This window comes from Bubalus kerabau, chromosome 1, assembly GCF_029407905.1.
Source record: "Bubalus kerabau isolate K-KA32 ecotype Philippines breed swamp buffalo chromosome 1, PCC_UOA_SB_1v2, whole genome shotgun sequence".
NCBI lineage: Eukaryota > Metazoa > Chordata > Mammalia > Artiodactyla > Bovidae > Bubalus > Bubalus kerabau.
Window position 1 is genome coordinate 44,290,520 of NC_073624.1, and position 16,635 is coordinate 44,307,154.

Below are 16,635 nucleotides of genomic sequence, written 5' to 3' on the forward strand. Positions count from 1 at the left end.
GTGATATGAGTGCAATTTTGAGGTAGTTTGAACATTCTTTGGCATTGCTTTTCTTTGGGATTGGAGTGAAAAATGACCATTTCCAGTCCTGTGGCCACTGCTGAGTTTTCCAAATTTGCTGGCATGTAATTCTTGCCTTGAGAACCCCATGAACAGTATGAAAAGGCAAAAAGATATGACACTGAAAGATGAACTCCCCAGGTCAGTAGGTGCCCAATATGCTACTGGAGAAGAGTTGAGAAATAACTCCAGAAAGAATGAAAAGATGGAGCCAAAGTGAAAACAACACCCAGTTGTGGGTATGACTGGTGATGCAAGTAAAGTCCGATGCTGTAAAGAACAAGTTTGCATAGGTATGTGGAATGTTAGATCCATGAATCAAGGTAAATTGGAAGTGGTCATACAGGAGATGGTAAGAATGAATGTTGACATTTTAGGAATCAGTGAACTAAAATGGACTGTGATGGGTGAATTTAATTCAGATGACCATTATATCTACTACTGTGGGCAAGAATCCCTTAAAAAAAAAATGAAGTAGCCCTCATAGTCAACAAAAGAGTCTGAAATGCAGTACTTGGGTGCAAGCTCAAACATGACAGAATGATCTCTGTTCATTTCCAAGGCAAACCATTCAATATCACAGTAATCCAAGTCTATGCCCCAACCACCAATGTTTATTAAGACATACAAGATGTTCTAGAACTAACACCCAAAAAAGATGTCCTTTTCATCAGAGGGGACTGGAATGCAAAAGTAGGAAGTCAAGGGATACCTGGAATAACAGGCAAGTTTGGCCTCGGAGTACAAAATGAAGCAGAGCAAAGGCTAACAGATTTTTGCCAAGAGAACACACCAGTCATAGCAAACACCCTCTTCCAACAGCACAAGAGAAGACTCTACATGTGGACATCACCAGATGGTCAATACCGAAATCAGATTGATTATATTCTTTGCAGCCAAAGATGGAGAAGCTCTATACAGTCAGCAAAAACAAGACTGGAAGCTGACTGTGGCTCAGATCATGAACTCCTTATTGCCAAATTCAGAGTTAAATTGAAGAAAGTAGGGAAACCCACTAGACCATTCAGGTATGACCTAAATCAAATCTCTTATGATTATACAGAGGAAGTGACAAATAGATTCAAGGGATTAAGTCTGATAGACAAAGTGCCTGAAGAACTATGGACAGAGGTTCGTGATATTGTACAGGAGGCAGTGATCAAGACCATCCCTAAGAAAAAAAAGACATAAGGAGAAGCCATAAAATATGAGACTCCCTGGAAGCCAGATAATCAAAGCTTCTGTACCATCCTGAGCTCAGGAGGAGGAATTATGGGTCTGGAACTTCAAAGGGGAGGAAGACAATTCACAGAAGATTAGAAGAGCAAATGTTTGATGAACAAATGTTTGCTGCACCATGCAGACAGATCTTTCTGATACAAAAAGTTATATCTGATAATAGCTGTTTTCCTGATTTAAGCCCTCGATCTAAATTTTTTAAACAAGTAATGCCACGCTAAGTCACTTCAGTCGTGTCCGACTCTGTGCGACCCCATAGACGGCAGCCCACCAGGCTCCCCCGTCCCTGGGATTCTCCAGGCAAGAACACTGGAGTGGGTTGCCATTTCCTTCTCCAATGCATGAAAGTGAAAAGTGAAAGTGAAGTCGCTCAGTCTGTCTGACTCTTAGCGACCCCATGGACTGCAGCCTAACAGGCTCCTCCCTCCATGGGATTTTCCAAGCAAGAGTACTGGAGTGGGGTGCCATTGCCTTCTCCGTTAAACAAGTAAGAGGCAGATTAAAAGCTCTTCCTAAGTCTGCTGGATCCCTATTGTTTTCAGCTCAAAATAATCCACGTTCCAAAGTGGCATATACTGGGATGACTTATTCCGCTCTCCCTCAGCTTTGATCAACTGAAGAACAGGTACAGCAGAGGAGAGGAAACAGTGGTCTGAGACTTCCAGCACAGCTGCAGGGCCCTTTCTTAATACCACTGGATGTGTTTTGTTTTCAGGTTGTGAACCACTAAGATACACACATGATACCTGTTTTCACATAATTTTACAGAAGAGTCTTTTATACCCAGCTGCTCATAAATAGCTAAAATTAGAAAATATAACCCATGGAGCCAAGTACCAATCATCAGCTTATAAATTTTCTGTAAGTAATGGAGACAAACTAGTAGAGTGTGTGTCAAGGGAGTTTCAGGTTTAAGCACCACATTATAAGTCACTGGTAAGTCACTAATTAGTCACTAGTTCATCCTATTAGGGGCCAGGGTCAGTTGCAGTTGTCTGGGGTCTCTGAAGATGAGCGAAGAGTGACCTTTAACTACCGATTAACCCCAACCTTACACAATAGTCCATATTCTTTGCCAGTATTACTTCTCTTTCACCTGGACCTTATCAATTTTAAATTTCACTACCTAGGTCTTCACCTGTCTCTCAAGTTATCACTCCTGCCATAGCAAAATTCCTTTCTCGAGGTTTTTCCAAAGTTCAGTTTCCACTTATTTCAAAACAAAAGGAAAAGCCAGTACCAGGAAGATGTTGGTAAGGAGACATCTTTTTGAAAGGTTAATGTAAATTGTAATGGTAGCAAATTGATCACTTTTAATAATTACCTAAAAAAAATATATCTCGAATTTCTTAGACTTTTAATATAAATGTTGAAAAGCAGAATGCCGGGCATCTTATACTTCAGGGTTTGGAACTTACATTTTAATAAGCACATATACAACTGAATTCCTGTAGTATTAGTTAGCCTATAGTACTCACATGCCCAGAATATTGAAAGCCTTCAGAAGGGAAAGATTCTGGAGACACTGTAACAGTCAGGGTCAAGGTTATGGCTTTGCTTTAGCAGTCAGAGGTTTTACTCTGAAACTTAATAGACAATGAATGGTCAAAACTTGGGCACCTCTTGCTACTATTACATCATTGTCTCTAGAATCAGTTCTTTGCAAGAAGTTATGTGTTGAAAATAATAAAGTAATTTATTTTTCAGAAATAGTATCCACTAACTTATTATAAAATGGAGCAAATTTACTGAGGCATTTGTATTTCTATTCATTCCTTATTTCATAGAAGGAAACTAAAACCTAGAGAATTTACAATAATCTGGTTCTTAATAGCCCTCATAAGCCATTCAAGCAACAGTTCACTTAATAAGCCGTTTTTAGGCTTGGAACTTCCCTGGTGGTCCAGTAACTGGGACTTCATGCTCCCAGTGCAGGGGCCCCAGGTTCAGTCCCTGATCAGAGAAGTAGATCCCGCATGCCACAACTAGGAGTTCACATGTCACAACTAAAGATACAGCATGCAACTAAGACCCCAGTGCAGCCAAATAAAAAAACATCATTTTTAAAAAGAAGAAAGCAGAATTTAATGGTTCAGAACACATGGTCTAGAGCTAGATTGAACTCCTGACTCTGCACTTATTCTTGAACTTGGAGGAAATCATTATATAACCTACCCATGCCTCCATTAGCCTAGCTGTAAAATGGGATTATAATGGGCTCTACTTCATAGAGTTGTTATGCAGACTAAAAGTCAAAAGAGTTTTGTATTTCTGAAGTGCTTAGAATGGTCTTGGCACATTGTAAACATTATGTAAGTCCTTATTAAATAAATAAATTCTAGCTTGTAACTGAAGAATGCTATATGAGATACGGATTCTAGTGATATGTATGTATATCACTAGACGTGTATGTGATATATATGTATATATATACCACATATATGTATATATAAATAATTTTATCATGATTAGTCCATTATATAATTATGTTAACCATGTTCATTCTCATGTGGGAACAAGTTGGCTTTGTAGATACAGTTTGAAATAAGCAAAATGTAAAGAAACTGCAAATATACATAAGATACTAAGAACAGCGGGTTGGAGGGATGGAACAAGTTGAGAGTGAGATTTTTATTCATTGCATATATTTTTATAATTTCTGGGTCTGAAATCAGTATCTCCTCATTTTAAATTATTCATATGATGAGCTAGAAGCATATCTACATGTTGATGGGGTTTTTTTGAAGAATCTTCAAATGGTTATTGATAAAGGACATTCTGAAGAATTTCCAACACTGTTCTATAAAAGCATTTAACTGACCTTTTAAAAAAACTACCACTTAATAAGGATGTAGGATGGCTCGTTACAATTTACAAAGTGCTTTTAGAAATATTTTCTCATTATTTCTGACTACTCTGGAGTGAAATAGAAAGCTATTTTTATGTTTTTAGAGGTAAGAAAATTGAAAGTCCTGGAAATTTTTTGGTGTAAGCTAGCATTCAAATCCAGGTCCAGAGCTATTTTTACTCTACCACCCACTTCTTTGTAAAATAGTTGTTTTTCTGAAGGTGTTATTTTTCATACTATTCTATATATTGAAAACTTCATTTGAGTAACTATATTCACTATTAGTTTAAACTTTCTTCTTTATTACCAATGTTTGGGTTATTTGTTTCCTGGGTAATAAAAGTGCTTTATAATGGCTCAGACAGTAAAGAATTGCCTGCAATGCAGGAGACCCAGGTTTGATCCCTGGATGGGGAAGATCCCCTGGAGAAGGAATTGGCAACCCACTCCAGTATTCTTGCTGGAGAATCCCATGAACAGAGGAGTCTGGTGGCCTACAGTCCGTAGGGTCGCAAATTGTCGAACACGACAGAGTGGCCAAGCACATGTGTGTGCACGTGCACACACACACACACACACATATTAACAAAAATAAGCAAGTAAATCAGACCAGTCAGATACCCTGTAAAAGTTTCAGAACTATCTGGATGAATCAATCAGCCTCTACTATATGCACATACTTAAGGAATAAATAAATAGTGTCTCTAATAACCTTCAGCCCCCCGAAGGGTTAACTTGTATCTTTCAATCAAGTTATAAATTGCATCAATACCTCCCTTCCTGTTCAGGATTTTATCCCCCTGATACTTATCTCACATTTTGTCATTTTTCAATCCCTTCTTCTTTTTCATTCCTCTAATTTTTTCTTTATTTCAGTGTTCACTGCTATTTTTAAAAATTGTTTTAAATACATACCATTACTTCCACTTTTGTTCACTTCTTTCCTTTTCATAGTCTTTCTTCTCATTAAAAATCTTTATAAAGGGTGTTCCCTTGGAAATAGAAACTAAAATTAATTATTATAATCAATGATTTTGAAACTATTGATGCTATTCTTTACAGCAAGGTCACAAGAAAGTCTGTGAAGTTGAGGTGAAATAGGTGAGGTGCTAGAGATCGAACTGTCTCTGGAATATTTGTCAATTGAGCCTTGATGTTTATTGCACAATCTAAATTTCAAATCTGTTTAGTGTACATTTCCCTTTTCCTAAATTTCCCTTTTCCATTTAATAAATTATTACAGTAATTGTGTAATCAGGGCAGCATGGATATTCATAATTATAAGGAGATACTATCAGAAAAGAAAACTGTCATACCATCATTCATTATGATGTTTTGCATCGTTAAATTAAAAAAAAGAGAAATTTTAAAAAGAAAAGCCATGTTCTGATGTATAGAACAGTCTTATGGACTCTGTGGGAGAGGGAGAGGGTGGGAAGATTTGGGAGAATGGCATTGAAACATGTAAAATATCATGTATGAAGCGAGTTCCCAGTCCAGGTTCGATGCACGATACTGGATGCTTGGGGCTGGTGCACTGGGACGACCCAGAGGGATGGTATGGGGAGGGAGGAGGGAGGAGGGTTCAGGATGGGGAACACATGTATACCTGTGGCAGATTCATTTTGATGTTTGGCAAAACTAATATAATTATGTAAAGTTTAAAAATAAAATAAAATTTAAAAAAAAGAAAAAGAAAAACCAAAGTAGTAAGTAAGAGGTAACTAGACTATTTTGGGAAATGATCATGGTTTCCTGACTTCAAGTTTGAGTATGGAAAGAAGAAAAGATCCCAGTATTTTAATATCTGCAAAAGCTCATTCCAAAATGAGTCAGTATGTCCTGGTTGCAATACCCGCCTCTCAAAGCCACACTTTCACTGATTAAAAAGTAGCTTACAGGACGGAGGAGCCTGGTGGGCTGCAGTCCATGGGGTTGCTAAGAGTCTGACATGACTAAGCGACTTCACTTTCACTTTTCACTTTCATGCATTGGAGAAGGAAATGGCAACCCACTCCAGTGTTCTTGCCTGGAGAATCCCAGGGACGGGGGAGCCTGGTGGGCTGCCGTCTATAGGGTCGCATAGAGTCGGACACGACTGAAGTGACTTAGCAGCAGCAGCAGCAACAGTTCCTTGAGTGAACTTCAAATGAGCATACTACTTTGTGAAACATAGTATCTCTGTTACTGGATCTGATATGTACTGGACACTGCCAGCACAATTTGCTGATATCATGTGGAGTATTCATGCTGCAGGAAAACTCTATCTGTTACTGAAAGAATGTGGAGGGTCCAGCTGCTCACCTCTCAAAAGCCAATAGACAGTCCAAGTTGGTGGAAAGGAAAGTTTGCTTTATTTCAGATGCCTCCAGGTGGTGTAGGGAGGAGGACGGACATCTCTCCAAGGGCTGATTTCCCCCCAGTGGCAGCCACTGGAGCAAGAGCTTTTATAGACAGAAGGAGGGGACATATGCAGAAACAGCACAGTCAGTTCAGACAGTCATCTTCAAATTGATCATCTGTGGCTTGACCAGCATGATCTTGGTTGTTTTAGGTACAGTTAATCTTCAGTTTCAGGTCCATTTGTTTCCATTTTTCTGAGGTCAGTTCTCGGAATTGTGGCAGCTTATGTTGTGGATACAGTCTGTTTATTATATAGTTAACTTCTTCCCCCTGGTGTTTTAGTATCTATAAGACAGCTCACAGGATATGGCTCAGAATATTATCTATAACCCTTGAGAAAGAACTAAAGGTCTTTGACTATGCTTAGTGACTACATTATTATTTGGTCTCCTTTGACTGTTTTCCTTTGTTTCTGTATTTTTCATTTCTCTGATTAAACTTATTCTTTGACTAAAGTTTTCTACAGACAAAGGCAGGCAAAGGACATGGGGAGGGAGGGGTAAGGACTGCACTGTTTCATATCAACTTAGCAAAAAAAAAAGATATTTTATCAGCAGTTAAAAATTTTATAGACTCTCAAAAGACTATAAGCAAATAGAAAGTAGATTAGTGGTTGCCTTGGGCTAGAGGTGATGGGAGTGGCAATAGCTAAAATACATGAAATATTTTTTTTCTTTTTACCTCACTGTACAGCTTTTTGTGATCTGAGTTCCTTGACTGAGGATTGAACCCATGCCCTCAGCAGTGAAAGCGCAGAGTCCTCAGCACTGGAACTGCCAGGGAAGTCCCTGGAATTTGTTTTTTGCGGTGATGAATATGTTCTGAAATTGAATGTGGTTATGGTCACAACTCTGTGACTGTATTAAAAACTATTGAATTGTATGCTTTAAATGAGTGAATTTTAGGTATGTGAATTACATCTTTAATAAAGTTGATACCAAAAAAATTTTTACACAAAAAGTTCTGTAAAACACATCTTCCACCCAATTAAGATGCAATGTAAATGTTTATTAAGCTATTAAAATAATATCTGTATTATTTTAATGTCCTTTTATACAAGTAAAAGAAGGAGAAAATGGTAAATCAGGGTATAAGAAAATCAGTCATCTCTTATTTATTTTGTGCCATCTCAAATGTTTACACTAAAAAGGTGGATTTTATGTTGCTGTCGAGATATTGCTTAAGAAGAATGTTTAAAATGAGGTATTGAAATGTGAATTGCTTGTGAGATGGCTGGTCCTTGACTTCTAATGGAGGCTGATATCCCCTGGGAAAGATGCTGATATTGCTTCAAATTCAATCTAGAATAGATAACTCTTGATGATGCCACTTTCTTCAGAACAAGATTTGCAGGTACTTTCAAAGTGAGGATTACAGAGTCTTGCTTTGTTATAGCTATATTACTCTTGTATACTTGATCATCTTGTCTCACCCCTTTTCATACCTATTCACTCCTCTCCTTTTAATCTCCATTATTTAAATCTGATGATCCATTCAGTGCTTGGCAATTGGAAGGAATCTGGAGTTGTGCTGTAAAGAGCTAGGTGGTTTACCCCACTCAGCTGTATAGGTCCTGTCATTTTCTACTGTCTTAGTGTAACATTTTCCAGTGGTTTGGTCTGTGGATTGATCAAAATGCTCCTTTTAAAAGGCAAAGATCTTGTGGTCAAAAAAATTTAGCAAATGCTACATATCACATCTTACTCTTAGAAAGTCTCAATGCATGTTAGCATATTAAGGGCTCTGAGAAGTCTAGCAGAAAAAAGATGCGTGTAACTTTAATATTCCAGTAACCCTGCACAGAACTAGCCTCATGTGGAGCTCACTAATGGACAATGCTGTCCTAAAGTGGTAATCCTCTCCTCTATTTCTCTTTCCCAGCCATGGCAAATCTTGTTACATGCTTTTTTCCCTCACTGAGCTTGTTTGTTTTAAGCCACATTTCAAACTCACCTTGTTTGTTTTTCCTAGCTATTTTCCAGTTGTTTAGTCTGGCTTGCACTTGGAGATAATGTCTGTATGGTGCTCTGGTCATCTCATTTTCTTCACTTATAGCTCTCCTGAAGACTGTGAAGCCCACATGACTGCCTGATAGAGCAACTGGTCTTCATTTATTGTGATTTTGGAAAAAGATCTCTTTCTCTATCAGTTTGTTATTGGCTGATCTCACAAAGACATCACAGTGTCGATGTCCCTCATGGATTATACCCATTCTTAAGAGAGATTACATAATAAGTTGTGTCAGTCCTATGCATCTACATCTATAGATGTTTATCAAACACTTTTCTTGTTACAAATTTCTACAGAGATGGAATAAAGTATAACTACACATGGATTGGATGTCATTAAAAGGGTTTTTAAACACTGGAGAATTTTACCTGTGGCTTGCTTTGTAGATGTACATTTTTTTCCAATCTATAAACTCACATATATGAAATGTACAAATATACCTGTACTTTTTTGGCTATACCCAGCTAAGTTCATCCATTCAAAGACTTCCCAACTTTCCTCACAATTACCACCAATCTACCCCAGGCTGGAAGTGATGAGTCTGAGCTATGGGATATGACCACCATAAGTGACGTGCTTCCCTGGGTTTTGGGATACATGGGGACCAATTATTGAAAACTAGTGAAGGACATCTGGTCCTTCTGACATCTAGTGAAGGAAAAATAACCAATACCCAGAAAACAAATAAACAGTGATAAACACTTTTCAGACCATTAAATCAGGGTTATATGAGTGTGGGAAGCTATTGGGTACTTTAGATTCAATGGTCATCTCTTGTGGAGATGACATTTGAGATCCTAATAAAGAGACCACAAAAAGTGTGAACAAAGAGGGAAATCCAAGCAGAGGAGACACCTGGTGCAAAGACTCTAAAGCAGGACCAAGCTTGAGATGGTTAGGAAATCAGAAGCTCTGGAAGCAGGGGCATGATGTGTTTGTTGGAGAAAGCTATAGGATGAGCACTTTAAGTAAGGCAAGAATCAGGTCCAGTAGGGTTCTGTTAGCCCTGGTGGGGATTTGAGAGTCATCAGCATATCAGTGGTATATTTAAAGCAAGAGTCCTGGATGAGGTTACCTTTGGAGAGTAGCCAGAAAAGGGAGGGGCTCAGTATAGATTTGGTACGCTGGACAGTAGAGAGGTTGAGCTGAGAAGGAGAAGAGCAAGTCAGAAAGGACTGCAAAGAAATAGCCAATGAGATTAGAGTTTAGATGTCTGAAAAGCCAATAGCATAAAGAAAGAGTTTCAGAAAGGAGGGAGTGGTAAATGCCATTGAAGGAATGGGGTGAGAGGAAAACACAGGCATGGCCCCCAAATCCAGTGGCAACATGGAAGTTATTGATGACTTTGACGAGAGCAGATGCAGTGTTCATTGGAAAGGATTGAAAAAAAAATCATGACTATAGCAATTGAAATATGGATGTAAAAGTTAGAGTTTGTTTAAGACTGGATTTAGTCTTTCAACTGTGTACAGTAGCTTAGAAGAAAGTAATGAGAATGGGAATATGAACCATACCTCCTGATCTTATGTCCCACCCCAACCCAAGTAAACATGAGGCAAGATTCTCAGGAGAGAGGAGACTGATAGTAGGAAGAGAGAAGCTGGGAACTTACCACACTGTGGGTATGTATATGAATGACCAATAAAGAATGCCTAAGGTCCCATCACTTCATGGGAAATAGATGCAGAAACAGTGGAAACAGTGTCAGACTTTATTTTTGGGGGCTCCAAAATCACTGCAGATGGTGATTGCAGCCATGAAATTAAAAGACGCTTACTCTTTGGAAGGAAAGTTATGACCAACCTAGATAGCATATTCAAAAGCAGAGACATTACTTTGCCAACAAAGGTCCATCCAGTCAAGGCTATGGTTTTTCCAGTGGTCATGTATGGATGTGAGAGTTGGACTGTGAAGAAAGCTGAGTGCCAAAGAATTGATGCTTTTGAACTGTGGTGTTGGAGAAGACTCTTGAGAGTCCCTTGGACTGCAAGGAGATCCAGCCAGTCCATCCTGAAGGAGATCAGCCCTGGGATTTCTTTGGAAGGAATGATGCTAAAGCTGAAATTCCAGTCCTTTGGCCACCTCATGCGAAGAGTTGACTCATTGGAAAAGACTCTGATGCTGGGAGGGATTGGGGGCAGGAGGAGAAGGGGACGACAGAGGATGAGATGGCTGGATGGCATCACCAACTCGATGGACGTGAGTTTGAGTGAACTCTGGGAGTTGGACAGGGAGGCCTGGCATGCTGCGATTCATGGGATCACAAAGAGTCGGACACGACTGAGTGACTGAACTGAACTGAACTGAAGGCTTGTTTGAGAGATTCAGAACTGGTTTGTTTTTTTAATCCACCACTCATACCAGGCACCATTCTGATCCACCTAACAGATGGAGGTTATTCCCCTGACAGGAAAAGAAACAGGCACAGAGAATTAGTAACCTTGACCAAAGTTACTGTGTTGAAGCATGGGTTTGAACCCAAGAAAGTTTGGTCCAGAGTCAGGGCTCTTCACCATCACATCCCACTACCTCTTCATGAGTTGTAATTGAAACCACAGGGCATGGATTTGTATTTTGTCCAGTTCTGTCCTTCTTTGGGCATAACAAGGCAGAAAGTTGGGTTCTGTGTTCAAGAGAGAGAGATGCAAGGGAGTAAAATGTGTTTGCAAGACAGTATGTGATGGTAGTGGAATCAAACCTGGGTAAAGAAGGAAGTAAAGACACAGGGTTGAAGATAATGAGAACATTGGAGATAAAAGCATCACAAACTTTGATGGAAGAATGTCTTTCCTCTGGGGAGAACTGGAGATGATTTAGAAAAATAGGAAGTAAGTTATTCATTATGTGGGACAGAGAACAAATCACCTGAGCTGAGGACACTGAGGACATGAGAGGTCAGGCAAGAACTGTCATCCACTCCTCTCACCAGCAAGAGAAGAGTTAATTTTTGGCCAAAAGAAGGAAAATAAATATTAAGGTCTTGAAGTGCCAGAACTCCCCATTAGCAGCAACTCTATGGGAGAGAAGTAAGAAAGTCAGTACTGCATATCCCATTCCTTCCCCTCTCCAGTTGTCTTCCTCACTCCGCTCACAGATCCAGAAATTCCTGGTTTGACTACTCAAATTAATATTACATGTAATTATTAAGAAGACACGTCTTTAACTCTCATGTTCACTTTGTTGTAAAATTTCTTCCTTTCTTACAGTTCTGTTATCCTTATTAGGCCGTTGTTTTTTCACTCTACTCTTCTTCCTCTTTCATTTATTATTACGTCAGTGCCCAAGTCCTATTCATGCTGAGATGTTCCTCAATATTCCTTATCCTCTTCCTCATGCTGACTTTTAGGGGATGGCTTAGCTTGTTCTCCTGTCCACCTTCCCACCTCTCAGAGTGACTTTTCAAAACATGGGTCTTGTTACATGACGACTTTGTTTAAAAGACTTTGATGATTCCCCAAATTCCTTTGTTTAATATAGAGCTTCCTGCAAAATCTATCTCTTTACTCTGCACCAACTACACTAAACTGCCCTATTTCCTAAACCACAGCCTAGTAAAGAACTTGAAAGATTCCAAGTAATGAAAATATTTTGGTTCCTCCTACTACCTCATAGGTTAACCACACTAGATGGTAATTTAACATTATTTTATGAAATAACACCAAATATAGACATAAGCTGAAAATAATTAGCTTTTTTAGATTTTCCTGAGTTTCTGTCTTCTCTTTCTCTCTGTCAGTGCTCCAGCTTCACTGGTGCCCTAAGGAAATGCTCTGTCTGGCTCTTGGCTATTTTAGTATTGTCCTCAACACAAATAATACTCTCATTTTGGCCATAAGTTTATTTCCAACTGGAAGGTTCATCCACCTTTTTACCCATTTAGTCAACTCTACTTGTCCTTTAAGGTTCTAGTCAAATATTATGTCCATTATAAAGCTACCCCTGACTCATCCTGGAGTAATTAAAAATAATAATAATTGCTCTCAGCCTTTAGATGTGAATGTCTCTCTGTAGAAGCACATATTCCACTGTTAGGGAAATTTTTTGTGTGCTGGGCATCTCTGCTCATTTCCCCATATTATATCATTAAATTCTCATAACTACCATATAATATTAAGTATTAGTATGCCCAATTTACAGATGAGTAAGATGTGGGCAAGAACTTGTCACCCAACTCACACAAGCTATTATTGAGATCTAAGATGACAATGAATATAATTAAGTTATAAAAAGCTAAGCGCTATAGACCTGGAAGGCACCGTTAGTGTTTATACTTTTTAGCCTTTGTGTAGTAATAAGTGCTTATATTTTCATATCTCTGGCCAATAGTAGAGGGAATTTATTATTCCCACAAAAAGAAATCCTCTTAACGTTAATTACAATAAAACTCGCAGAATGCTGCTGCAGGCAAGTGCGATGCAAACCATGAGGATCGTCTACCCCAAACATTTCGGGGACTCCCCTGTCCTCTGAGAAGAGGCTGGGACTCAGGTCTTTGGAGGTGAAAGCCTAGAGTATTCCCTGGTTATGCCATTTTCTCTACTTTCTCATGCTTTAGTTTCCTCACTCTAATTATTCTTGATAAGGGTTTTTAGTAGAGCTCAGCATCATCTTATCCCAGAAAGAAAAAAAAAAAAATGTCAGTGATGAGTGGATGATGAGTATGCAAAAAACAAACATAGCAAATTTTTAAATTTGCTGTGGAAGCATTACCCGAAAATTTAACTGTTGGCAATTCAAAAAAACGTAAGTTTCTAGCAAAATAAATGAGATCAGTTTTCTTCCTCTGGGTCTTATGTCTGTTTTATTGCTAGAAAGTCTTTCAATTTAACCAGTCTCCACACCAAGCTCTTCCTTTTCCTTAATTAGCATCAGAAGTTTTCATTCGCTGTTTTATGAGTTATTTGTTGGTGACCCTTATTAGCTTTGCCATGGCCTTAAATTTGTCCTTACATTTACTGTCTTACTATGTAAGATTTTATGGTTAATTCTGAGTTTATATGAGCTAGATTTCCTGGGCATTATATTTACATTGTATATAGTCACATTTTACAGAATATCTTATATCATAACATTTTTGTCTATAATTTTATGTAAATGACTAGCATCCAGTTTGTTAGCTTCCTCATATGTTCATGCATATAAATGAGGAAAACTAAATAACTATAACTCATTCAGTTAATGGTAGACCTTTAAAAATATAGAAAAATATTATTTAAGATTTCCTATTTCTACAAAATAAAAGAATTTAATAAAATATTGTAATTTAGCTTTACCACCAAACTCTACTGTTTTTCATTCTATACTTATTGAACATATACGCTTAAAGTATTTTTCAAGAAGCAGGGAATAAAGTAATGTTTCTGCCTCCAAATAGCTGGACAGTATATTGAAGAATTGTAACAAGTCAAGGCATTTCACAGATTTGGGTATGTTTATTTGAAAATGTGTTTTCTCACTTTGTTCCCTGCTCTAAGAACCCAGAAAAAAAAACATAATCCCTACAATAATATTTTTTAGATCTTGTTTTCAGCTATTTGTATACCTGTTTATTCATTCCATGGTTATAAAGACCTAAAATATGTCAGGTATTAGGGACACATGAGCAACACTATAGAAAAGATTGATTATATTCAGATGTTAAAAATGTAAAAGGTATGTAAATTACTAATTTCAAGTAATGTTTAGTGCTATTCTTTCAACAGTTATTTTTTAAATATCTACTCTATACTAAAATTCTGATCTATAAAGGAAATCATAGGAATATGGGAGACTGAAGGGCAGGGGTCGTGGAGTTGTTCAGGGAAGGCCTCTCTGAAGAAATAACATTTGAACTGAGACCTAAATGACAAATAGAAGCAGAAGAGTTTCCTAACTTGGGTCAAGGGAATCTGTGGATCAAATGCAGAAGACCTGTAAACTTGGAGGGAAAAATTATTATATCTCCTTTTTCTCTAGACTCAGACTAAAATTTAACGTTTTCTTCTGTTTGAATGTAGGCAACAAACTTCAGTAGCATTAGCAACACTGTTACTTTGTGTATTTTCATATCACATCATATTTCAGGATCTTTAAATATGATCATTGCTTTGAAAATATATTTCTTAGATCTACCACTAGATCTGATAATACATTCCATTAATAAAGAGTCACATGTATTAGTGTGTCAGTTATGTATTACTGCTGCTGCTGCTAAGTCACTTCAGTCGTGTCCGACTCTGTGTGACCCCAGAGATGGCAGCCCACCAGGCTCCCCCGTCCCTGGGATTCCCCAGGCAGGAACACTGGAGTGGGTTGCCACTTCCTTCTCCAATGCAGGAAAGTGAAAAGTGAAAGTGAAGTCGCTCAGTCGTGTCCGACTCTTTGCGACCCCATGGACTTCAGCCCACCAGGCTCCTCCATCCATGGGATTCTCCAGGCAAGAGTACTGGAGTGGGGTGCCAGTGCCTTCTCCGATATGTATTACTAATCACCCCAAATCTAAGGGCTTAAAATAATACCCCATGATTCTGTAGATCAGATATTCAAGCTGTACTCAGCTGGGCAGTTCTTAGCAGCTAGCCTGTGGTCACTCATGTGGCAGCCATCATCTGGCAGGCATCTGAGCCGAAGAATTCAAGGTGTCTCACTCCCATGCCTGGCAGCTGGTGCTGACTATTTGCTGAGGCACATGCTCCAGCAGGCTAGCCTGGGCTTCTTCACGTGGAGGTGGAGTTCCAAGAGAGGAAGAACAATAGCTTCAAGGCCTCTTAAGGCTAAGGCTTCCACTGCATTCTGTAGGCCAGTTCAGGGTTGACTTGAAAGGAGACTCTACTGGGTGTGACCACAGGAGAGTATGATTAATTGAGGGCTTCCCTGATGGCTCAGCTGGTAAAGAATCTGACTGTAATGCAGGAGACCCAGGTTCCATCCCTGGGTCAGGAAGATACCCTAGAGAAGGGAATCGCTACCCACTCCATATTCTTGTCTGGAGAATTCCATGGACAGAGGAGCCTGGTGGGCTACAGTCCATGGGGTTGCAAAGAGTCATACATGAAAGAGCAACTAAAACTTTCTTTTTACCATAAATAATCTACCTGATTACCATATCATAATTTTATAAAATATTATATTAACTTAATTTTAACATAATCAGTGTCCTTTATAATGTTGTTTTTTTATGCTGTAAGGGAAGAAAATTTCCATCTATCCTCTTAGATTCTGTGACTAGGATGAAGAATTCAATTGACATAAAGCTGATTAACAAGGAAAAAAGTATATAAATTTATTGAATTTTTTTACAAGTACATGGGAGTCTTCAAAAGGAAAATGAAGACCAGAAATCATTAGGCCCAAAAACTTATATACCTTTTTTGCACAAAGAATGATAAATTATGGGGATATGAGTAGACAAAGGAGCTTGGACTGGGGGTAGTATATCATGGGTCAGTGACTAGGAACTAAATAGATGGAACTAATGGAAGATCATTTTAGTAGGTCTGTTTGCACAGGTCCATTTTGGCACTGACTCCCAGTCTCTGGCGATAAGAGTGTTCTCTTCCAGTACAAGGAGGGCACCTTTCCGAGGGAAATTTCATGTCCAGCTTTTATGTAGAAAAGGAGAGGGCAGAGAGCCCTTCCTGAATCTGCTGTCTGTCAAATGCCTTCAGCTCAAAATAATCAATATACCAAAGTGCCATATTTTGGCATTGGAAGATCTGAACTCTTTCAGTACCCTTTAAAATATTCTGAGAAGTGGTCTATCAGCTTCACCACACTGTCAGAGAGGCTCATGGCACCTTGATCTGGAGGCAGAGAGTCTGAGAGGGGAAATGCAAAAGTCTGAAGGCAGGAATGAGCTGCCAAGTTCAACATCTTGTGGGAGCAGAAAGAAGTTTCTATGGCTGAAGCCAGGGTAGCTGGAGCAAGGCAGAATTAGGCCATGTGGCTTTAGTTGGAAGATTTTGAAACTTGTAGAAGGACTCCCCCATCAGAGTTTGGAAAATTGGTGTTTTATGCATGTGTGTGTGTGTATGTGTGTGTGTGTGTGTGTGTGCGCGCACACATGTGTGCATGTTCAGTCGTGTCTGACTCTTTGC

At 38.8% G+C, this 16,635-nt stretch overlaps 1 protein-coding gene across 5 annotated transcripts in view; it reads left to right on the forward strand.

Moving 5' to 3' along the window:
- BICD1 (BICD cargo adaptor 1) overlaps positions 1 to 16,635 on the forward strand; it is a 246,143-nt gene that overhangs the window by 159,384 nt on the left and 70,124 nt on the right. Inside the window, exon 3 of one of the 5 annotated variants that reach the window (XM_055573596.1) lies at positions 7,244 to 8,547. The exons of the other annotated variants lie outside the window; for them this stretch is intronic. Coding sequence (XP_055429571.1) covers positions 7,244 to 7,258 — 15 coding nt within the window. The 3' untranslated portion in view covers positions 7,259 to 8,547. Of the gene's footprint in view, positions 1 to 7,243; positions 8,548 to 16,635 lie in introns of those variants that run through there. 5 annotated transcript variants of the gene reach the window in all.